The 25,630-nt window shown below is 44.6% G+C and overlaps 1 protein-coding gene across 1 annotated transcript in view; it reads right to left on the bottom strand.

Moving 5' to 3' along the window:
- Positions 1-18,808: 18,808 nt before the first annotated feature.
- The window catches only part of SCD5 (stearoyl-CoA desaturase 5), a 177,138-nt gene continuing 170,316 nt past the window's right edge, over positions 18,809-25,630 (bottom strand). The window contains exon 5 of the mRNA XM_007999058.3: positions 18,809-20,939. Within this exon, the coding sequence (XP_007997249.2) occupies positions 20,749-20,939 (191 nt within the window). The 3' untranslated portion in view covers positions 18,809-20,748. The remainder of the gene's footprint in view (positions 20,940-25,630) is intronic.

Consider the following 25,630-nt stretch of genomic DNA (forward strand, 5'->3'; position numbering starts at 1 on the left):
CCTCCATCTGTGCGTTTGCCTTCATCCACTCTAGTATGTGTACACTGCAATTTCATTTATTTACTTCACTCTGCTGTGATAATTGCACATTTGGGAAAAGGCATCTAAAATATCACCAAGAAAATAAGAAAAGAAAAAGGCAATTTTTCTTAAGGTGCTTTGATGAATTTCAGTCTTTATTCTGATTGCTTTTGCTTCGACTTCTTACTTTATGTATTTACTCTTCAGGGTTGGAGTAATTGCATTTCTGATTTCTCTTATTTGGGGGACCAGAATTGGCTTAGTAATGCTGTTTGAACACCTCACAGATTTCTTTTATTGCAACATAATGGGGTGTTTTTTTTTGGTTTGTTTATCCCATTGTTTTGCTCACTGCTCCATCCCCAGCCCTTTTCAAATTTTTCACTGTTTGCAGACAGGTTTCCTTTCTCACCTGGAATTTCTTGCCAAGATGTCTCTCTTCTGCCAGCAAAAGGGAAAGAGGCTGACCCAGTGGAATTGTGTCTTCTCTTTCTCAGAGTGCCCTTGCATTTTCATGACAGTTTGGGTTATGAATTCACATCCTAGTGTTTGGCAGCACACTAGGACTGTTGGGGTGTGCCTCAGACCTACATCCATAAGGACACTTTATAAAAGCTGTGATTAAATCTCTAAGAACTACCTCCCATCTATAGTCACCTTTGTGTGGCTCAGCTGCTGCCCCTTTAGTGGGATTGCTGGATCAAATGAGAAAGGGGCCAGGTGCAGTGGCTCAAGCCTGTAATCCAGTGCTTTGTGAGGCTGAGGTGGGAGGATCTCTTGAGGCCAGGAGTTCAAGGCCAGCATGGACAACATATTGAGGCCTTGTCTCTACAAACAATAAAAAATTAGCATGGTGCTATTCTTTTAGGTGTGGTGATGTGTGCCTGTAGTACCAGCTGCTCAGAAGGCTGAAGAGGGAGGGTCACTTGAGCCAAGGAGCTGGAAGCTGCAGTGAGCTATGATCACACCACTACACTCCATCCAGCCTGCGTGACAGAGTGAGACCCTATCTCAGAAAAATGTTTTTAAGTGAGACAAAATTATTTTATAGGTTATATTTTCCAAGGTAGCAATTCAACTGTGGTTGTTATCCTTTTATAAAAGGGATTTCTTAATTTGGAATGAAACAAATGAAAGAGAAATTCCACTAAAAATAACAGTGAAAGGAGACAGGAGAAAACACACTCACCAAAATTTAGAAGTAGCTCGCACAATACCATCGAATCTCGATACCACTTTAGATATTGGAGCATGATCACCAATTCGTCTTTCTAGCTGCCTTGCTCGAACCGCTCTTTGAACACTGGCTCTATGGGAACAGTTGTCAAGGAAACGTGTACAGCGTGGCTCTTCTGCCAGTTCCTTCGGCGGGCCCCCCACTCCGCAGCATGGGTGTGCGGTGGGCTTTTCTGTAGCTTATTTTAGTTTTATCTTGATTAATATGAACGATCATCAGTCACTTGGTGACTTGAAGAAATTTTTTTATAGCTTGTGGTGAAGAATTGAAAAAAACGTGGCTGTCGTTTTGTTCTCCAACTGGGTCTTAGCTGATGTGCCTCCTAACAAAATTCACTAATATTGACTACAATTTACCACCCCCAGATACTTTTATATGTGGGTTTAAAATAACATCCTAACACAAGTAGGAGCCATAAATACTGCCTAGACTTTCAATTCTGTGAAAATGTGAATTGAGGTCTAAATATCATCCTTAGCCTCCATTTCCCTACAGGTATCAACATAAGACTCATGGATTAAGAGAATCCTCACCCTCTCTGTTTGAATCTTTAAATGCTTCAACACAGCTTTCAGATTTTCCTTTACTTAAGCCACTGTCTTCTAGTGTAAGGGTTGTAAACACTGAGATGTTGTAAACAAATGAGATAATTTCCCATTTGTTTTGTTTAGGGAAAATCCGTGAGAGTCTATTATTTGGCTCTATTTTAAATTTAGCTGTTCTCTAAAGTCACCGTTTAAATGAAATGAGGTGCTTGGAAAAATAATTTTGCTTCCAATGCTGTAAGAAATTGGCATATTATCTGTCCTAACTCAGCAACTTGTACTAATACCCATGAGCTATTAAATTCAAAGCCAAAACTAAATAGCTTTGTTTTCATTCCATCCATCCATTCTCCATTCTCCATTCTCCATCCATCCCACTCATTCACCCAACATTTACTTTGAGGAAACCTCTAATAATAAAAGGTGTAACTTTAATGAAAGACCATGTGATAGATCAGGTTGAATTGACTACTGTATTAGTCTGGGTTCTCCAGAGGGACAGAACCAATAAGATATATGTATATGTAAAAGGAAGTTTATTAGAAAGAATTGGCTCACACAATTATAAGGCAAAGTCCTACGATAGACTGTCTGCAAGCTGGGAAAGAGAGAAGCCAGTAGCGGCTCAGTCCAAGTCCAAAAACCTCAAACCAGGAAGCTGACAATACAGTCGTCGGTCTGTGGCTTAAGGCCTGAGAGCCCTTGGGAAGCCGCTGGTGCAAGTCTTAGAGTCCAAAGGCTGAAGAACCTGGAGTCTGAGGTCCAAGCACAGGAGGAGCACAAGCAAGCACCTGGCACGGGAAAAAGAAAGAGCCAGAAGACTCAGCAAGCAAACCGATCCCACCTTCTCCCGCCTGCCTTGTTCTAGCCATGCTGGCAGGCGATTGGATGGTGCCCACCCACACTGAGGGTGGGTCTTCCTCTCCCAGTCCACAGACTCATCTGTCAATCTCCTCTGGCAATGCCCTCACGGACACTCAGAAACCATCCTTCACCACCCATCCAGGCATCCCTCTAGCCAATCAAGTTGACACCTCATATTAACTATCACAACTATTCTATTTGAACTTCCTAATGTTGTTAAGAAGCTACAATTCTCTGGACATGCATGTGTGTATACACACAAGCACACATGCATGCACACACACATACATATACCCACAGAGTTTCCTTCTGCACCTTTTTAAATTGGACATTCACACAGCTCATCTCAAGGTGATATCTAAAAAAGGTCTCAATCAAGACTGTGGAGTGGCACAAGAAAAGGCTGGCTGAATAACTGCCCACCAAGAGGTCTTGCTGGTTGGCATTTTGACATCACCATTCTCAGGTCTTGCCCTCAGCTCTGTAGGCTCAGAAACGTGACTCTATCTGTACTCCTGAGGAAAGATTCACAGTAACCTTGCTCACAAGACACTGAAGAGCAAACCAAATGGCTGGGGTGTTAATCACAATGAGAAATGCGACTGACACGTGGATTGTAATACTTAGTGGGTTCTCATCCTATAGGAGAAATCAAATTATAATGACAAGAGTGGATGTTGAGCATGAATCAGAGCAAAGGAAATGACAGTCCACATATCCACTGGCATTAGGTTCTGAGAGTTTGATGGGGGACATCTAGGATAGGAGTATGGCCCCTGGGACTGCAGAGGGAAGCCATAGGCTAGTGTACATACACCGCACAGATAAAACAAGATCCGCATAGCAGACCCTGTAGTTCATGTTGTCCACCTTCCCTCTGATGAATCTCCCTTTGTCTTTCCCTCTTTGGATACACTAATAACTTTTTTTTTTTTTTAGACTGAGTATTGCTCTGCCCAGGCTGGAGTTCAGTGGCACGATATCGGCTCACTGCAACCTCTGCCTCCCAGGTTCATGAGATTCTTATGCCTCAGCCTCCTGAGTACCTGGAACTACAGGCATGTGCCACCATGTCTGGCTAGTTTTTGTATTTTTAGTAGAGATAGGGTTTTACCATGTCGGCCAGGCTGGTCTCAAACTCCTGATCTCAGGTGATCCACCTGCCTCGGCCTCCTAAAGCGCTGGGATTACAGGCGTGAGCCAGCGTGCTTAGCCAGATACACTAATGTCTTGTAGAGTGTCTATTGCAACCTTACACACAAATCCAGCCTGATTTCACCCAAAACTATTCCCTGATACTTGATTGAAAGAATCTTTTGGTTCCACCCTTGCAGGATGCATTTCTATAGTTCGATTCTGAAAAGTGTTCCTTATTCCATGTTTGAGGGAGAGGGGTCCCTGACTCTGGCCCCATTTACTGCTCCCCCATGAAGTCTTGGTTGCTTTTTAGATAATGCTCTTTCTCCTTTGCCTTCAGCAGAAGTGTAAGTCTTTGTCCATGCTCTGGATCTGTGCCAATTCCTACAGCTTCTTCTGGTTGGCATCCAAAGCCCTGAAAATCATCATCCAAAGAGAGAAACACTGTGATCTGACGACATGCAGTTCAGTAATATCCTGCTGGTTACAATCAGTTCTGACATAATGTATTTATGGGATAGATAAGATCAGTTCAAGATCATAAAGTATTGAAAGGTGGATATACCAGAGGTAGAGAAGAGGTTTAGGAGCAAAAATCATGGCTTCCCCCTGTTCATTTCCCTTTGTCCAATGCCACTAATATGCATGTGATACCTAGAGAGTGAAAGATTTATTATTTCCCATTCAGCTTAATTACACAAATGTTTATTCATTAAGCACCTATTGTCTGATAGGTTCCATACCAGGCAGTCAATGAAATGAGGAATTTGGAAAAACAATTTTGTTTCTAATACAGTAAGAAATTAGTAGATGGACTTTCCTGACAACTTTGTATTAATACCTGTGAGTTATTAGGTAGAATATAGAGATGAATGTGACATAGTCAAAAAGCTTGAGGTCTTCTGGAAGAGACAAAATATGTATTTATTCATTCAATACATATTTACTGAGCATTTATGATGTGCCTCCCACATTTTGCTCCAGCCCTATCAAAGCCCTTGTCATTCCCTGAGCCCATGACACGGTTGTGTCTGCCTGCTGTTACCCCTTCCTGAGAGAGTGAAAGAAGTAGGAGCAAATGGACTAATTAATGAAATAAGGACCTGGAGCAAATATGAAGCAGGCAATCAAGGATACAGGCAGGAAGGCAAGAGAACCTCTGCTGAGACTGCAGGAGAGCTGTGTGGATGATCAGTGATGTAGGTAAACATGGTGGTGGTAGAAAGGGCCACATGTGGAACACAGAGGGAGCACTGGATCTGGGCCAGTTCTGCCCAACACAGCATTCCTCTAATGGGAAACTTTAGCTCAGGGACTCTCCAGAGACCTGACTGAGATTTTCTTGAACTTCTGCTGAGGTTTGAGGCTCTTCCCATTCCATCCCTCCTTCCCTTCCCGCTCTCCTTCCGCAGATGTAGACCTGCACCGTGGTTAAAAGGTTTTTCCTAATTACCCCTGCTCCCTCGCCCTTTGTCCTCACAGGCATTTCCCTCAACAAACCTCTTGAACAGAGAATTCCTGCGTGGTGTCTGCCTCTCAGAGGATGCAAATTGATACCACATCTTATAAGTGGGGGAAAATGGAAGGCTGAAGGGACTCAGTGTGGTTTCTCCGTATGATGGAAGAACAGACGTAGAGGGAAGGAGAGCATGGGAATTGCAAGGGTTGGTGGTGAGGGCTGGAGAGAAGATTAGACAGATCAGGATGTAAAAGGGCTTGGGGGAGCAGAGTGCAGAAAATGGCTGTAGGAATAGGTTGCTGGAGGAGAGATGAGGGTCAATGATACTGGTCTGCAATTACAAGGCAAGAATGTTAGTTGCCTATTCGTTACTAATAGAACCCTGATTTTATTCAGAACAGCAGTGGACCCAGTTGACAATTCTCAGCTTTCTTTGCAGTTAGGGGTGGCCAAAAGTGTGTAAGTAAAAATCATTGGCTAGGGAAGGGGAGGGGGGGCGCAAGAAAAAAAAGTGAGCCATCACCTAGAAGGTGTGCCCATTCGCCATTTCTTCTCCTTTCTTCTTCCAGCCTTTCAGCCAGTTTGGACCATGAACCACTTTAAGGACAGAAACCAAGGCTAGGATGGTGGAGCAGAAAGACAGGGATCCCTAAACAACATGGAGTCACCATTCTAGCCCTGATTCGACTATATGAGAGGGTTTGTATTATTTAAGCCACTTTGCTGCGTATTTCATGTACAGTCAAACCAATTCTAACTGGTACAGATAAATCTATTGCACCAACGTTTCAGTCCCTGACAGGGCCTCCTGCAGTGTCAGGCCCAGCTTCCATGGAAGGGGAGTGGGGAGGGAGAAGAGCAGACATAACTATCTCCTGGAGGTTGAGGTAGAGAGGATGTATATAAGTCAGATGGAAAGATGCATAGTGTCGAAGGGGGAATGTTTTGGAGGCTAAGGGTGAGAGGAACAAGAAGAAAATGGCATGTATGCAAACACGTACACGTCAGGGAAGGAGGGCCAAAGGGCAGAGGTTCTCGCCTGAGAATGGAGACGTGCCAGATTAGAAATATCGATGAGAAGTGGCCAGTAGGAGAATATTTATCTCCCCTCCCTGACCCTAGATGATTGTGGGGTGATGGAGTGGAGCAGCTTCTACCCTGGAAGGCTGAAATAAAGTGTTTGTTTCCAATGGGAGTTTAGAAAACAATCAAAATGGACAGGGGAGCTGTATTCAGTGAAGGGAAGAGTCAGAGGAAATAAATCACAAAAGAACACTGAGGCAAGCAGAGAGGCGAGGGTGCCGTGGGGAGTGGAGCTTTGCCTTTGGGGAGGTGGCTAAAGACTGCGGAGAGCAGAAGCCTGGAGGCATTGGCTTGCACCCACATTTTGGCCCCTGACAGAGCCTCCTGCAGTGGCAGACCCAGGTCCCATGGAAGGGGAGTGGGGAGGGGGAAGAGCAGTGCAGCCTGCAGATTTCCTAAGTTTTTGCTGCTGTTCAGGGACAAATTTGTGTAAGGCAGGAATGAGTCCTCGTCACAAATGTGGATCCTGACTCAAATACAGTTACAATTACAGTTCAGCTCCATGTGAAGGTGAGAAACAAGCTCCCAGGTGAAGGAGCTCGGAGTCTGAAAGCTGCCTGGGCCAAAGTGCCTGGTAATTAGGGTTCGCTTTGCTGTCTGAGGACTGGAGCTGTTTCTGCCCCACTTGGCATTTCCCTATGTTCCCCACGCAAATCAACAAATCATGACAACTCTAAGGATTTGGGGGTGGGGGACATTAAGTGAAGATCATTGGGTTTCATGTGTTACACGAAAGAACCAAGAACCAATATGAATGGAATGAATCTTAGCATTTTTGAAGTTTGAGAACTTCAAGTTCAATCATACTTCCCCTTCTCCCTTTATCTCTGCTAAAAATGCTGCATGGACAATAGGACCCAATTTTCTGAACCTCAAAGAAGATACACCGTTTGATAATAAGTATATTTTTTGTTAACAGGCCAGCATTTTTGAAATTAGAAGAGCCCTCAAAAAATCCAGGCTGTCTTCCTACTCTCTAGGACATATTCACTTTTTATAACTAAGTCAGTTTCGTTTTTAGGATTTTGTGGCACCCATCTCAGCCGGTGAGAATTAGAAAATTCTCAGGGTGTTGCAAAACTAGGTTTGGGAATCATCAACCTAGATATTTCCCAAAAGTGCATTAGACATCCCGTGTCCTAAGCCAAGCAATTCACAGCCATCCTGCCTGCAGAGAGCCTGCTTCTTAATCTTCTCTTCTTCAGAGCACACATCAGGCCTGGGAAGGCCAGCAAGCCCAGTTCCCAGTGAGTGACAAGTTTGGATTTCAGGGGTTCTGAGTGGACTTTGAACCTTTTCAATACTATTTTTGCCTCACTGCTTCAGTGACTTTGGACATTTTCTTCTGATTGATTAGGATTAAATGTGCTTTTCTAAGCTCCTGTTGTGACGTGTGGTTCTTATTACTGTCACTGCTTGTTCCCCACAGTCCAGCAGCCTCTGCCCCTTTCTCCAGCGTTGCCTGTTATCTCAGGATCCCATCACAGGCCTGGAGGAACCGGCTGGGAGTCTGGATGTGGGTGATGAGGAAGGCTGGTAGGAAAGCCAGGAACCCACAGGAACTGTGGTCCAGGAGCTCCATTCCTCTTTGTCCACAAGCATGACAGGATAGCCTGGGAGGGTTCAGGAGAGTCTTCTCCCTAAGTCAATATGTTAACCCATGTGGAATTTCACTAAGTGAACGTCCAGGTGCGTCAGTCAGGGGTCTGATGGGAAAGACGGTACCATCAAATTGGGTGATTTGAGTAGAGTTTAATCAAACCACGTGCTAGTTGGATTCTTTGGGAAGCAGATGCTGGGACTGAGTTAGGAGTGTGGAGTTAGTTAGAAGTTAGGATGTATTAGGGGTTACAGTCTATGGAAGATAAAAGGAGCAGCAAGCAGGAATGAACAGGGAAAACCTTCAGTCTCGATGCAAATCACCTGTAATAAAAAAGAAGGGACAAAGCAGGACTGGGCCAGGGAAGCTCAGAGCATGAGTCTGATCTGACTGAGTCTTAATCAACCCAGTTGGGAGCAGGAGCAAGGACAGCCAGTTAGAGGAGTCTCTGTTGTCACACAGAAATGGTCAGGACCCCCGGCCCTGGTATCCCCATCATGTTCCGTCATTAGCTGGGGCTGGTCAGAAATAGTATGGCAAATAGCAGCAGCAGCAGCAGCAAGAACAGCCATAAAATCGATCTTGAAGGCTGAAGGCAGTCAATTCACTGCAGCCTTGCAGCTGAATGGCAAGTTCTTCCATGCAAGAAGATCTGAGAGGTGCACCTCCATGGCTGCCACGCAGGCTCCTCCCGAACGCACAGGTAGTGGGTAGAGCACCCAAGCCACAGAGCAGACGAGGCAGAGAGGGACCCCACTGGCCTCATCAGCCCTGAGTACAGTCTGTCGGGTGGGGATGCAGCCACCCTGAAGGGAGGGAGTTGGGGATAAGCACCTGCGCCTCACCCTCCTCCCTCCATCCTGCCAGTGCTCTCCATTCTTCATCCCGACCAGCTTGTTGGTCTAATACATGCCCATCAGCCTCCCAGGGTGTACAGCAAGGTGGAGGGGCTCAGCAAACACAGGTGGCACACAGCGCAGCCTTGGAGAAGGAGCAGAGTCTCCCAGGGAGAGAGAATCCAGAGGTGGGGAAGGCCTGAGGCAGGCAGAGATGTTTCTTTGTCTTGCCAAGCTTCTCCTCAGCTGTCTGCATCCCAGAGTCACTGCCCAGCTAACCAAGGATCACTCTCCACTCCTCAGTAGCTCCACTGCCAAATCAGGGGCCTTAGGAATGACTGCAGAGACAGAGAGAGAGAAGGGGAGAGGAGGGAAGGGGGAAGGGTAGGGGACACTTCAAAGTGGAGTGCCCACTCACATACACCACACACATGCACGCACACCACATTCTACTTTCCTGGGTCTTACACATGAGGGTGAGAGGTGACACAGGGATCAGAATCTGAAGCCAGAAGCATTCCTGAGACTCCTTATGCACCTGCCTATGCAGTCCAAACTTCCCAGAACTGTCCCTCTTTCAGGGTCTTGATGCTTTGCAGAGTGGCCTGTGGCATCCGTGCATGTGACCCTTAGGTCTCACCACTTCCGACAGAGGACTCCTCTCTGAAGGCAGCTTACTTTCTCCAGCTGCCTGTAGGCATTTATCTTGTTTCACAGCCATTCACAGCCACAGGAAACATTAGTTCTGTTTCCGAGGAATGGACAATGCTGGGCAAATTACTTTTGGCAGCGAGCAGTTAAGATAATTTTTTAATGATACGAACGGGACTCAGCCAATGGTGTTCAAAACAGGCCTGCTGGAGCTGAACTGGGAGCCAGCAGACGGCTTCTCTCCTAACTCAGTTTGACTGAGTGAGACGTTTGATTTGAGCTTCCATCAAAGAGGTAGAATGTATTAAATTGTTTTGATGATGATTGGCCTTTTTTCAGTGAAAGAATGTAACTCTTTTTGTCTATGAAAGAGTATATACATGGATCATTTCCTTCTTCTACCCGCTATTCAATTAGGCCCAGGCCAATTTCTTAAGTGAAGGCTCAGGACTTACTAAGTCACTTATTTTGCCACAATGTTTGCAAAAGTAATTGGTGAAAAATGTCCAAATGACATGAGTGTATTCGGACAACGGGAAGGGAGATGGGTTTCCTTCTTAAGGGTCAGAAACAATACCCAGCTCCCTGCTAGGTTCGGTCTTCTGCCTTCAAGCTAAGTGAATTCTTGTTGATTGTAAAAAGGAAAGGCAAAACATTTTCCAGTGTTGTTTTCTGTTGGGACACTGACGTGATGCTCATCTGTAAGGCAACTCTCTCTGCAGAATCACCACCTCCCATCCACGGAGAATTAATACAGTCACAGTGGAGACAGAGACCCAGCTGAGATGACAGTTACAGGGCCGGGGAGTGGGTGGGTGGGAGGGGACAGAGCAGGAGGCAGCGTTTGCTTTTGCCTTCTGATAGTCTCGTCTCGGACTTGGACACTTCTGCATTATCCTGCTAGTCTATAAAACAGTAGAAGAGTGTCTAAAAGAAGACATTTCCACTTATCTGTCTACATTGGTTTGCCAAGGACTGCTGTAATAGAGATCACCAATTGAGTGGCTGAAACAACGCAGATGTATTTCCTACCAATTCTGAGGATGAGAGATCACGCTGTCCGCAGGACTGGTTTCTCCTGAGGCCTTTCCCTTGGCTTGTAAATGGCTGCCTTCTAGGGACTTCATGCATTCTTCCCTGTGTGTGTATCTGTGCCCTAATCTCCTTTTCTTGTGAGGTCACCTGTCAGATTGGATTAGCACCCATCCTAATGAACTCTTTTTAACTTAATTACCTCTCTAAATACCTTATCTCCATTCACATTCTGAGGTACCAGGGGTTAGGACTTCAGCATAAGAATTTGAGGGGACAAAATCCAGCCTGTAACACTGCCATTGCCTGTTTCACTTCTTAGCACAGTTTTTTGTTTGTGGCTTAGTGGTTGATCTAGTGGCAGGGAGGCGCAGCCTTCTAACTCTGACCGTCTGGAAGTGGCGCTGTGACTGCACAGTCCTGGCAGAGTCAGCCGTATCTTGCATCCTATGGCACATGTGCTTCTTAAAAGTTACATGAAGACTTTACAGTTAAGGCATATTTTCAAGGCCTGCTTATGAAAGGAAACCCGTAATAAATACTTTGTAAAATTCAGATTATCTTCTAATTTATTTACTTTGGTAAATTCAGATTTCTGGATCAACAATTTTCTTTTTTCTTTTCTTGTTTTTTTGTTGAGACAGAGTTTCACTCTTGTTGCCCAGGCTGGAGTGCAATGGCGCGATCTTGGCTCACTGCAACCTCCACCTCCCAGGTTCAAGCGATTCCCTTGCCTCAGCCTTCCGAGTAGCTGGGATTACAGACATGAGCCACCACGCCTGGCTACTGTTGTATTTTTAGTAGAGACGGGGTTTCTCCACGTTGGTCAGGCTGGTCTCGAACTCCCAACCTCAGGTGGTCTGCCCTCCTCGGCCTCCCAAAGTGCTGGGATTATAGGCATGAGCCACCGTGCCCAGCTTGGGTCAACAATTTTCCAAGAGAAGGGCCTATCCATATTCCTAAACACCAACAGCTCAACAAAAATTTTGGAGGTCTTGCTACATGGTAAGCTCTTGCTGTTGGGAGCTTAGGATACAACTGTGCACAGGACAAATGCCGGCCCTGCCTGCTTGCAGTTTCATATTTAATAGGGCAAACAGAAGATGTGACACAGAAATACTAAATGGAATTTTCTTTTTTTTCTTTTTTTTTAGAGATGGGGTCTTGCTGTGTTGCCCAGGTTGGTCTTGAACTCTTGACTTCAGGTGATCCTCCCACCTTGGCCTCCCGAGGTGCTAGGATTACAGGCGTGAGCCAACAGGACTGGCAGAGTTTTCTTTCTGCATTGTAGTACAGTGCACCTACCCATTCATTCACTCATTCATTCATTCAGTAAATTTTTTTTTTTTTTTTGAGACGGAGTCTCGCTCTGTCTCTCAGGCTGGAGTGCAGTGGCACAGTCTCGGTTCACTGCAAGCTCTGCCTCCTGGGTTCATGCCATTCTCCTGCCTCAGCCTCCCGAGTAGCTGGGACTACAGACGCCTGCCACCACATCCGGCTAATTTTTTGTATTTTTTAGTAGAAACGGGGTTTCACCGTGTTAGCCAGGATGGTCTCGATCTCCTGACCTCATAATTCACCCGCCTTGGCCTCCCAAAGTGCTGGGATTACAGGCGTGAGCCACCGCACCCGGCTCATTCAGTAAATTTTTAGTGAGCACATCCCACCTCTCAGGCCTTGTCATGTGGGCAGGGAAAACACTGGTGAAGAAGACAGTCATGGTCTGCATGGCTCTTACATACGAGTTGTGAATTATTAGCCTATTGTTTTGTAGATGCAGCTGTAATAGATTTATAAAATTGAGCCAAATATTGTCACAACTAGGTGTAGTTTGGGAAAATACTTCTTGATGAATCTCCCTCCTTCCCTCCTTCCCTCCCTCCCTCCCTCCTTTCCTTCCTTCTTTCCTTCCTTCCTTCCTTCCTTCCTTCCTTCCTTCCTTCCTTCCTTCCTTCCTTCCTTCCTGCCTGCCTGCCTGCCTGCCTGCCTGCCTGCCTGCCTGCCTGCAGATTGCAGATTATTATTGCAGATTGGCTTGTGGAAGTTCTACAGTACCACCAGTGGTCTTTCAAGCCTGATATGCTTTCATTTGATTTCCTTTTTGATGCAAAAGAAATTTTAAAAATGTACTAAAATCAGTGGCGTAGAAATTGCAGTAAGGGATGTTCTCAATTTGAAGTAACCCATAAGTGCTATATATCCATGAGCCAGGAACATTCGTCTATTTAGCCAAGTGGAAAGACAAGTGAGATGGGGGTTAGCAAAAAATAGATAAATATGCATACTTTCAAAAGGGTAATTATATTTTTACACCTCTTCAAGCTGTCCTATTTTCTCTGTCTCTTTTTTATGTGGCAGTGCTAAATTTAAAGCAAATGGAAAAACAACAGACTGAATGTTACAACAAAATATATTGTATCAAACAAACTAACCAAGACAAGTTGTTGGGAAGGTTTTAATTAGCTGAGCTTTGTGCACACTCAGCCAAGTTCTAACATGGTGCATAGAACTTTGGCAGACAAATCACTATGGCATCTGATGGTGACTGACCTTACTTTGAAGCAAATTATTACTTCCAAGAATCATAATGCTGCAAATTTTTGGACATAGCAATGCTCATTTTAAGGACATCTTTTAGATAGAAATTTAAGAAACAAAACAATACAAAGCAAAACAAAAACAAAAAGATGACATTGTTTAGAACTATCTAGCCATCCAAATGGCATGCCATGAATATCTACCAGCTTCATGATTATATGTCAACCTACAGCTGTTTACATAAAGAAAACCTTTGCCATGGGGCCGATTAGCTGAACAACCCTCAACACTCTGGCCTTGAGCCTCTTCCCTGCTTTTCTTTCTTTTTCTTTTTTCTTTTCTTTTCTTTTTTTTTTTTTTTTTTTGAGATGGAGTCTCACTCTATTGCCCAGGCTGGAGTGCAATGGTGCGATCTTGGCTCATAGCAACTTCTGCCTTCCAGTTCAAGTGATTCTCCATCCTCAGCCTCTCCAGTGGCTGGGATTATAGGTGCCCACCACCACACCCGGCTAATTTTTGTATTTTTACTAGAGACGGGGTTTCACCATGTTGGCCAGGCTGATCTCCAACTCCTGGCCTCAAGTGATCCACCTGCTTTGGCCTCCCAAAGTGCTGGGATTATAGGCGTGAGCCACTGTGCCTGGCCGGTTTTCTTCTTTTATGGGATATAACGCTGGTATAGCTTCTGGCCATATCTTTTGCTTGGGTAAAGCAGAAGCGTGCATTTTCTGAGCTTGTTTGCTACTGATTCCCATAGTTTTTGATAGAAGAAGAGACCAAAGCAGTCACTGGTTCTAGTTCTTACATATATAGATGATGGAACAGAGGTTTTCAATATTTTTCCTTTGGCGGTTTGTCTCCCAACAAGGTAACAATCTGAATATTCCTCTGTGGTATAGAGGTAGGCCAAAGAATCAGGTAATGTATACATAAAACCACATCAAGAGGGCCTGTCCATTTCAGTGTCTTAAGACTGACCCAAGCCTCTGACTTCAAAAGGATTGAAAAGGTGGTGAAAAGGGCCATTGCTTAAAGATTTTCTACATAGAGGCAAAATCAAGATAGTCACCGTTGGCCGGGCATGGTGGCTCATGCCTGTAATCCCAGCACTTTGGGAGGCCAAGATGGGTGGATCATCTGAGGTTGGGAGTTCAAGACCAGCCTGACGAACATGGAGAAACCCCGTCTCTACAAAAAATACAAAATTAGCTGGGCATGGTGGTGCATGCCTGTAATCCCAGCTACTCCAGAGGCTGAGGCAGGAGAATCGCTTGGACCCAGGAGGCGGAGGTTGTGGTGAGCCGAGATTGTGCCATTGCACTCCAGCCTGGGCAACAAGAGGGAAACTCCGCCTCAAAAAAAAAAAAAAAAAAAAAAAAAAATTCACTGTTAATTATTTGAAATCATCCAGGCCAAAATACCCACTCTGAGATCCTTCATCCACTGGTTGGCCATGGTGCAGTTGCGTGCACATTCTAACACACTGACTCAAAGGATTTGGATCCCGTGTGTTGCAAATAGTGCAGTCCAGCCAGAGCTGTGGACAACAGTGCAAATAGGTGTGCTCATTGGTTGGTACATCTGAAATAAGCACTTTATGATGCTAGAAATGAAAGTGCCCTTTAGTTCCGAGGAGGAAATAAAAGGCACTCAGTCAATTCTAACAGAGTCGTTCTTGGATTCATGGGCAGCAACTGCAGGGCCAGGAAGGAGCTGAAGTCAATCTTCCCTATCCCTCTGCCTCGGGTGTCAGGACCCGTTTACTGGAACTGGAAGACATTGCCTACATGACCATTCCATCTGTCTTTGAGACATCGGAGATCCCAGTTAGCCTGGTTCATCACCAATGCTCACATCATGTACCTTATAGGGAGCTCCCCCTACCCCACGCAGCAGTTTTGCCACACAGCTCAGAATAAGGACGCACCCTTACACACAGCTCCTGCGTTTTGCGATACATGTGCTGTGAGCACAGCCTTATGTGAAATCTGGTCATAAAACTACAAACACACCCTTGCTGTGGTGGGCCCAGTCATTTTGTCCACCTGCAGCACAGGGGCTGCTGCCTCTGTCTCACAGTGGGGACCTCTAGAAGCAAGCAACTTCTGAGACTTCTGGCTGGGCGCGGTGGCTCACGCCTGTAATCTCAATGTTTTGGGAGGCCAAGGCGGGCAGATCACCTGAGGTCAGGAGTTTAAGATGAGCCTGGCCAACATGGTGAAACCCCATCTCCACCCGAAAAAGAAAAAAAAAGCCGGGTGTGGTGGCATGCAGCTGTAATCCAAGCTACTGGGGAGGCTGAGGTGGGAGGATTGCTTGAACCTGGGAGGTGGAGGTTACAGTGAGGGGAAGTTGCAATGAGGTGAGATCGCACCACTGCACTTCAGCCTGGGTGACAGAGCGAGACCTTATATGAAAGAAAGAAAGAAAAAAGGAAAGGAAGAAAGAATGAAAAGAAAGCAAGCAAGCAACTTCTGAGATTCCTCTCAATGGTAACATTGAGAGTTGCCCCACAGAGGATTGAGAACAAGTGGGGAAGAGGGCAGCTATGTGAGAGATTCAGATGGCTGGTTGAAGGTAATGCCATCTTTTTTCCATAGTAAACGTAGGCCAGGAGCTGTAAGGAAGGGTACTCTTTTGCAGGGCAAAGCCTTCATAGCCCCAGCTAGCCCAGGCTGCTGTTAGCTGATATTTTCCTTTTGCATCCTGTGAAGTAGTCATGGGCAGGATGTGGCTGACTGCTCTTCCAGATGGGAAGTCATGGCACCACAGGGTGGTCGGGGGTGGGGGGCGGTGAATGGAGAGGGAAAGAAGGCCGTGTCGGAGTCCACAGAAGCTGCTGGGGCAGCCAGGCTTGTTGCCCTGAGACAGGCCTTCCCTCCTCTTGCAAATGTTGAAGTCAGGAATATCCTTGGGGTGGGATGGGGGCTTCGGACTCTACAGTCCACAGGGAAATAGCAGAGGGAACAAGGAAAGGAGTTTCCAGTTCATTTATAGCACATCCCTGACGTAGAGGAAGGGGAAGGAGTTTGATTAACACCGTAAGCTAAAAATGGGAGTCTTTTGTTTTGTTTTGTTTTGTTTTTTTTGAGACAGAGTCTCACTCTGTTGCCCAGGCTGGAGTGCAGTGGCACAATCTCAACTCACTGCAAGCTCTGCCTCCTGGGTTCAAGCGATTCTCCTGCCTCAGCCTCCCGAGTAGCTGGGACTACAGGCACCCACCACCACACCCGGCTAGTTTTTTGTATTTTTAGTAGAGATGGAGTTTCACCCTGTTAGCCAGGATGGTCTCGATCTCCTGACCTCATGATCCACCCACCTCGGCCTCCCAAAGTGTTGGGATTACAGGCGTGAGCCACCACGCCCAGACAAAAATGGGAAAATTTTTAAAAGGATTATAAAGGTTAAGAGATTTCTTTCAGCCACTGACAACACAACTGGCTTTCAGTCCCCATTGTAATTGGGGACAGGAGTGAAATGGACAAACGAACCTCACAGATAATCCCCAAAGCTTACTCTTATCCATGAGTTTCAACCTTTCCCCTCCACAAATCTTCTATTCCAGGTCCTGATAAGCTGACTGAAGCGTAGGGACATTGCAGGCCAGACCCGTCCTTTGATAGAGGTGCGAGGCACAGAAGGAGGCCAGGGGTGCAGAGGGCCACGCAGAGGCCTGGAACTGAGGGAGGCACACGGTTGCAAAGACTCCCCAGAACGGCAGAGCTGGACAGGTTAATCCAATCCAGTTGGTTCCTTTACGGAAAGTGAAACCGAAGTTCCCAGAGGTTAGAGTTATCTGGTTAGTTAGCAAAACCAGGCCCAGAAGCTGGCTCACTTCTGGTCTGTGGCACTCTGCACCATATCCCAGTCTCTGGCTTGTGTGCGGGGCACGCTACTCATCCTCAACTGATGTCTCCTGGGGCTCTGCAATGCCCCAGGCACTGGGATGAGGCTTCTAGATTCATCTAATACACATAAATGTTGCTCTTCCTGTTGTGTAGACAAGGATACTGAGGCTCAGAGAGGCTCTGTAGGCTAGTAAATGACAATTTCATATGTCATATTTCAGACTTAACCTGGGTCCCCGGTAACACAGCCAGTCAGATCAAGAGTTAGAGTTCAAATCCAGGTCTCAGGACTCCAAGTCCAGTGCTATTTCTACTACCCCATTAAGCCATAGAGCTTTCTGTAATAATTTATCTCATTAAATTGTTTTTCATGACGGGTTATATTTAATTGCTTGATTGCATTTTGGGAATGTGCAAAATACATGCAGATTTTTTAAAACCAAGAACATTCTATCCTTCCAGCCTCAGTCTGTGTTATCCCATCAGATTCATTTATTCCCTCCCACTCCCAATTTTTGACCTTCTATGTCCAGAAAGGATGAGTGCTAACTTGAGAGGTGGATTCACACATCTCTTGCTGTGGTCGAATGTTAGGGCTGAAGGGGAACTTAGAGAAGAGTCCTCTTTTCAGAGAAGGAAACTGAATCCAGAAAGGCTGATGTTTCTCAAGGCCACAGAGCTGGCCAGTAGCAGAGCTGGGGACTCCAGGTGAACCTGAGTTGGTTCTACTGTCCCAGGCTGGCTCCATGAGTCTGCCAGGACGCCTGTGGGACACATGCTATTGGAACTGTTTTCCCTGGGCTCCCCTCACCTAGATGCAGGGGTAGGTGCTTCTGAAATAAGCCTTGTGGGGATGAGGAGATTAAAGACTGGACATGGGGGGATCATTTTCTTATCTTAAACTGAAACTTTCAAACAGTGTATCAGTCTAAGGCTACCTTGGATAGGTTTGGGAAATAACTCCCAGAGTTACTTTCTGTTGAGACGCTGCTGAGACCTGAAAGGAACGTTAACAGGGAAGACACTAGTGTAATCTAACCTTTGTCCACTTCTTCCTCCAAATCATTCCAATCCGAGGTCATTCATGGGCTCTGCTGCAGAAAAAAAGATGGCACTCAGGTTCAGAGGGGGGAGGTGCTAGATTTATTTGGTCTAGCTGGGAAATACCCTCCTTTTGTGAAAAGATTCCAAATAGCTGTTCCAAATGTCATCTTTTTGACTAATTGACAAGTAAGTAAGTTTAGTACTTTTAGGAGTCAAAGATATACATTCCCAATGAAGGGCCATTTCACATCATGCTGATACAAACTTGTCTTGGAATATGACTACCCTCCACCTGCACTCTATACAAGGTCCTAGCAATGTGTGACTGGGATATGAAGCAGCTGAAAAATGCTATGGTCACATCCAAAGGGTCCTTACATGGTGAAATCTGGCCTGGTACCTGTCAATGGCTAGAATCCCACTCAACTGCAGACAGGTTAAGAAAGTTCTACCTGACAGCAGGGCCACAGCTGCTTTGGGGCAAAAGATGGGTAGAGACTTTGATGGTGCAGATGTGAGGTTGAGAGAGGCAGCAGTAGAGTGAAAACAGGAGTCCATCTCCCCCAGCTCTGGTAACTATTGGTGGGGCCTGGAGAGGGGAAGGTGTCCTTCATGCTCCTTTGGGTGACATATAGGAGTAGATTCCCATTTATCATCTATAAGCACTCCCAGTGACTGCTGGTGAGTGAGAATCAGGGAACAATACCACTAGGAGTTCTACATTCCAAATAAAACTTGCTGGCTTCCCCTGGCTGTTGCCTAAGGCCGATAGGATAGGACAGGCCTGGTCTCAGGGGCTGTTGTTAGCCCAGAGCCCAAATCCCAGTGCGAGTCATACAATCATCAGAACGCATCAAGCACTTGGAAAGAACACCCTCTAAACAGCATTGAAGTATCTGGACAAGAACACCAATGAATTCGTAATCATTTATTGTAAATCACTCACAGTTTACACATTATCAATGGCAAAATAACACTGTTAAACACCTGCTGGATGAAGAACTTCATTGTGACTATTTCCAATTGCCATCATATCTTTTTCTAAAATTTAAAATGTAACTTTTAACTCCTACATCGTTTCTGAAAATACCTATCTTCAAATACTATCTTCCAATACTAATACTATAAGCCCTTTCTTTTGCTCTAACATCTAACACAAAGGACATGCTGTCCCATTAATTTCACATGCTCTTTACAAAGCAACTTCACGCACAACATTTTTTAATCTAGAAGCTACATAATGATCACTTTATATTTTGCGACAAAATCAATAAAGGCTGCATGCAGATGAAACATTAGTAGACACGGAATTCCAGATAACTGTTGGTTCTTAAGATCTGATGGTCTGATGTGGAAAATTAATATGCTTATTTAGCAGAAGTAGCTAAAGTTCATGCATCAGTGACTGGGATCAATTAGAATATAAATTAGGTGTTTAAACATTTAAACGAGAGCTTAATTTGAGCTTAATTTGATGTCTGGCATGTCTGAGTTATACACCCTTAAGATGACAATGGCACACAGAACAAAATCAAACATCTAAACAGGCATGATTTATAAGGTGGGCTGGGCATAGGGCTCAGGACACAAAACGAGCTGGGCAGTGAACAAATCTCTCTTGAAGCAAAGACAGCAGAGCATTCACAAGTGGTAAACATGGCAAAAAAATATATACAAGAGCCATTTCCTGTATTCTCATTTTTTTCAGTTTTTGATTCTCTTAAGCAAACAAAAAAAACCACACACACACACACAATAATTACAAAACAGAAACATTCTTTAGTTACCACATAGACCCCCTTTCTGTCTTCTACCCTGCCTCTCTGCTCCTTCAGATGGTTGTTTAAAAGCAATGCTGGGTTAATTGGTAGAAAATAAAAGAAATGCTCTCCAGAACCACACTGAAAGAATATTACTTTCCTTCCTCCTGTCAGGATTAGCATCATGTTCAAGCACATGACAATGTATATTTGACGTATTTTAGCTACAGCGATTAAATCACATGTCCACATTCTAACGTTAAACTATAGTAATATTGACTTATAAAGTTTTTTCGGCCAGGCGCGGTGGCTCACGCCTGTAATCCCAGCACTTTGGGAGGCCGAGGCGGGTGGATCACAAGGTCATGAGATTGAGACCATCCTGGCTAACACGGGGAAACCCCGTTTCTACTAAAAAAATACAAAAAATTAGCTGGGCGTGGTGGCGGGCGCCTGTAGTCCCAGTACTTGGGAGGTTGAGGCAGGAGAATGGCGTGAACCCGGGAGGTGGAGCTTGCAGTGAGCGGAGATCCGGCCACCGCACTCCAGCCTAGGTGAGAGTGCGAGACTCCGTCTCAAAAAAAAAAAAAAGAAAAAAGTTTTTCAGCCGGGCGCAGTGGCTCACGCCTGTAATCCTAGCACTTTGGGAGGCCGAGGCGGGTGGATTGCCTAAGGTCAGACTGGTCTCCAGTCTGGCCAACATGATGAAACCCCGTCTCTACTAAAAATACAAAAAAATTAGCTGGGCATGGTGGCAGGCTCCTATAATCTCAGCTACTCCGGAGGCTGAGGCAGGGTAATTGCTTGAACCAGGGAGGTGGAGGCTGCAGTGAGCCCAGATCGCGCCACTGCACTCCAGCCTGGATGACAGAGTGAGACTCTGTCTCAAAAAAAAAAAAAAAAAAAAAAGTTTTTTCATTGATAATTGTATTTCAACATTATTTTGAGAGAAACAAAAAAATTCCCAAGCCACATAATTCCATTCCTTCCCCACTCTCTGCCCCTCCCACGATCCAATGTACAAGAGAACTATTGTAACCAAAGCCATGAACCGAGGGTGCAATGGCAGACATGTGGGATGGCTGTTCCAGGTTCAAGCACTGCTGTCTCCAGTCCTGGCCTTCCGGGCCTCGATCATCGGCTTGGTTGCCCGTTTGCGGTCAGTGGCCAGCCCCAGCCAGCACATGAGATCAATGAACCAGGTGGTTGGGTTAAAATTTAAGCCAAATTCACTCGCAGAGTAGTCAAAGGGAAAGGTGTGATGGTAATTATGGAAGCCTTCACCTGGAAGACAAAGCGGGCATTGAAATAATTCAATCACCACCTCTCTGCATAGATTTTTTGCATCACCTATTTTTTCAGGGTTTACCATGTGCAGGACATGGTGTCAGGCTCGGTGAGGAGCAAAAGACTTGGTTACTGCCTCCAAAGGCATTGACTTAGTTAGCTAGACAAACAACACGAACAGAAAAAATAGCAATAAAGTTAGCACATCGCCACAAGATTAACTTTCCTGTGTGAACTGTAGACATGATGCTATGACCTCAGAGCTATCCCTCTTAAGGTAAATGCTAAATGGCTGATAACATATCATCATTCTGATGTACAATTGTTTTTAAAAAATAGTCTCTGTGGGCTGGAGTGATTTAAAAATCCTTTTTTGGAAGAGCTTAGGAGAGAGAAATGAGAATCATTCAAAAAGGTAGCTAAATTAAATATCTTTAAGTATCTAGAATGTACTTATATATTATTCTACCCTTTCCAGTGGTCAGTGGACAGCTTTTACCCTCTTGCTTTTTTTTTATGTAGCTTTTCTTTATTATTATTATTTATTATACTTCAAGTTCTAGGGTACATGTGCACAACATGCAGGTTTGTTACTGTGTATACATGTGCCATGTTGGTGTGCTGCACCCATTAACTCATCATTTACATTAGGTATATCTCCTAATTCTATCCCTCCTCACTCCCCACACCCCATGACAGGCCCCGGTGTGTGATGTTCCCTACCCTGTGTCCAAGTGTTCTCATTGTTCAGTTCCCACCTATGAGTGAGAACATGTGGTGTTTGGTTTTCTGTCCTTGTGATAGTTTGCTGAGAATGGTGGTTTCCAGCTTCATCCATGTCGCTACAAAGGACACGAACTCATCCTTTTTAATGGCTGCATAGTATTCCATGGTGTATATGTGCCACATTTTCTTAATCCAGTCTATCATTAATGGACATTTGGGTTCATTCCAAGTCTTTGCTATTGTGAATAGTGCCACAATAAACATACGTGTGCATGTGTCTTTATAGCAGCATGATTTATAATCCTTTGGGTATATACACAGTAATGGGATGGCTGGGTCAAATGGTATTTCTAGTTCTAGATCCTTGAGGAATCGCCACACTGTCTTCCGCAATGGTTGAACTAGTTTTCAGTCCCACCAACAGTGTAAAAGTGTTCCTATTTCTCCACATCCTCTCCAGCTCCCATTGTTTCCTGACTTTTTAATGATTGCCATTCTAACTGGTGTGAGATGGTATCTCATTGTGGTTTTGATTTGCATTACTCTCTCACTTCTTTTAAAAGATGTACTCATGAGAGCTCTCATGGCTTCTCTGATTTGATTTTTAAAATTTCTTTTACTTATTTTTTAATTGACAAATAAAATTTGTATATATTTATCATGTACAACATGGGGTTTTGAGATATGTATAAATTTTGGAATAGTTAAATTGAGCCAAGTGACATGTGCATTACCTCACATACTTATGTTTTTGTGGTAAGAACACTTAAAATCTACTCTCTCAGTGATTTTCAATAATACAATACATTGTTATTGACTGTAGTCACTATCGCCATGTTTTACAATAGACCTCTTGAACTTGTTCCTCTAGTCAGACCGTAAATGTGTACCCTTTGACCAATCTCTCTCAACAACCCCCCTACCCCAGTCTCTGGTAACCACCATTCTACTCTACTTCTATGAGTTCAAATTTTTTAGATTCCACATAGAAGTGAGATTGTGCAGCGTTTGTCTTTCTGTGCTTGGCTTACTTCACTTAGCATAATGTTCTCCACGTTCATTCAAGTTGTTGCAAATAACAGGATTTTCTCTTTTTTAAGGCTGAATAGTATTCCATGATGCATATGTGATACATTTTCTTTATCCATTCATCTGTTGATGGACACTTAATTTGACTGTACACCTTGGCTACTGTGAATAATCCTGTTTAAACATGGGAGTGTAGATATCTCTTCAACATCCTGATTTCATTTCCTTTGGATATATACCCAGAAGTAGGACTGTTAGATCATATGGTAGCTCTATTTTTAATTTTTTGAGCAACCTCCATACTGTTTTCCATAATGGCTATACTAATTTACATCCTAACCAACAGTGTGCAAGGGTTCCCTTTTTTCACATCCTCATCAACACTTGTTATCTTTTATCCTTCTGATAATAGTCATTCAAATAAGTGTGAGGTAATATATCATTGTGGCTTTAATTTGCATTTCTCTAATGAATTAGTTCATTTGATTTTCATAAGCAGCTTTATTGAGATAAAATTCACTTACTGTATAATTCACCCTCTTGAAGTATACAATTTAATGGCTTTTAATATATTCACAGTTATGCATCCATCACCACAATGAATTTTACAACATTTTCATTACTCTCTAAAAAGACCCACATGCCTTAACCATCACCCCCAACCGCCTCCTACTCCCTCCCAGTACCGTTTTCTATCTGTGTAGATTTGCCTATTTTGGACATTTCATATAAATAAAATCATACAATATGTAGTCCTTTGTGACTAGCTTCTGTCACTTGAAAAATGTTTTCAAGGTTCATTCATGTTGTATCAAGTATCAGCTCTTCATTCTTTTTATTGCCAAACAGTATTTCATTATATGGATGTACAACATCGTGCGTATCCATTCATCAGTGATGGACATTTGAGTTGTTTCCACTTTCAGCTATTATGGATAATGTTGCTATGAACATTCATATACAAGTTTTTGTGTGGACATATGTTTTTATTTCTCTCTGGTATAAATGTAGGAGTAGAGTTGCTGGATCATACAGTAACTATTCTTAACTGTTTGAGAAACTGTCAGACTCTTCTCTTACTTCTTAAGTGGCTACTAGTCATCATATAGTTCTCCTATTGACCCTGTTTGGAAGATTTTGTTCTATAATGAGTACCTCAAGATGGATCCATGCGTGGTCTGCAATTTTCTTTTAAATTTAGGACATCCCTACCCTGCACACCACCTCCCCGCCTCATCATTTTTAGTGTTTTTTCCTGGATGAAAGAGCAGTATGGAAAAGTTTCTTCACCCTATTTTCAGAAATAGGCACTATGATGTATTCCCCACTCTACTGCACAGTTGGGTATGGCAAGAGCTTTCTAAGGACTCTTGGGAGGCAAACTGTCTGGGAGTCCAGTGTTGACCTGGATAGACTTATAACCAATGCCCAGCTCCTTTGGGCTCGTGTCATGGCCACACTGCTGGAGTCTCCCGGCTCACCCGTCCCTACATGGTGACGGTCCATCGTGTCCCCATTTCTGTCTACTCACAGAATCAACACTGCCCACAGCTCCCTGCATTACAGTCCTTTCAGAAGATGCAAGGCAAGAGGAGGGGAAAGCTATAGAAAGGGTCGGGGCACCGCTCCTCCTGTTTTCCAAGGTACTTTCTCCTTGCTTATGCAGTTATTCCCTGGCTAAATGTAGTGTTTGCTCCACCTTCTATTGCTGCCATCAATGCAAGTTGACAAGAACTTTGGGATCCCTGGGGTCTGAAAAACAGATGGCCCTAATGAAGTGATGCAACATCTCATCACCGAGTGACACAGAGACCATTTCTACTGAACAGTAGGAACTTTCGTGTGTTTGATCTCTGTGCTCAAGGCTCAGCTTACCAACAAGTCTGAGTTGCTTCTATAAAGGTAGAGCTAATATTTCTTAATTACCTGTCATGTGCCAGGCACAGTGCTAAGTGCTTTAACAGGTATTAACTCCTTCTAGCCTGAGGTCTCTGAAGTAACTGCTATGATTATTCCTGCTATGATTAAAACGAGGACATAAATGCACAGAAGGGACAAGTAAGTGCCTAAGAACACATGACTGGCAATAAAAACAACATCACGGGCCGGGCGCGGTGGCTCACGCCTGCAATCCCAGCACTTTGGGAGGCCGAGGCGGGCAGATTACGAGGTCAGGAGATCGAGACCATCCTGGCTAACACAGTGAAACCCTGTCTCTACTAAAAAATACCAAAAAATTAGCCGGGCATGGTGGCGGGCACCTGTAGTCCCAGCTACTTGGGAGGCTGAGGCAGGAGAATGGCGTGAACCCGGGACGGGGAGCTTGCAGTGAGCTGAGATTGTGCCACTGCACTCCAGCCTGTGCGACAGAGCAAGACTCCATTTCAAAAAAAAAAAAAAAAAGGTAACATCATGAAGGCTTGTTTCATACAAGCACTGGCAGGAACACTGTATCTCTGTATCGACTCATCTAGCCCTCTAATAACCCCAGGAGGAGGTAAGTGCTAATATTACCCCCACTTTACAGATGGGGACACAAAAGGTAGAAGAAGGCTGGGCGCGGTGGCTCAAGCCTGTAATCCCAGCACTTTGGGAGGCCGAGATGGGTGGATCACGAGGTCAGGAGATCGAGACCATCCTGGCTAACACGGTGAAACCCCATCTCTACTAAAAATACAAAAAAATTAGCCGGGCGTGGTGGCAGGCGCCTGTAGTCCCAGCTACTCGGGAGGCTGAGGCAGGAGAATGGCGTGAACCCAGGAGGCGGAGCTTGCAGTGAGCCGAGATAGTGCCACTGCACTCCAGCCTGGGCGACAGAGCAAGACTCCGCCTCAAAAAAAAAAAAAAAAAAAAAAAAAAAAGGTAGAAGAACAGGTGACTTGCCCAGAGAGTAAGTGGAGGAAACAGGAGTCAACCAAAGTCACTGACTCCAG

This window comes from Chlorocebus sabaeus, chromosome 7 (genome assembly GCF_047675955.1).
Source record: "Chlorocebus sabaeus isolate Y175 chromosome 7, mChlSab1.0.hap1, whole genome shotgun sequence".
Taxonomy (NCBI): domain Eukaryota; kingdom Metazoa; phylum Chordata; class Mammalia; order Primates; family Cercopithecidae; genus Chlorocebus; species Chlorocebus sabaeus.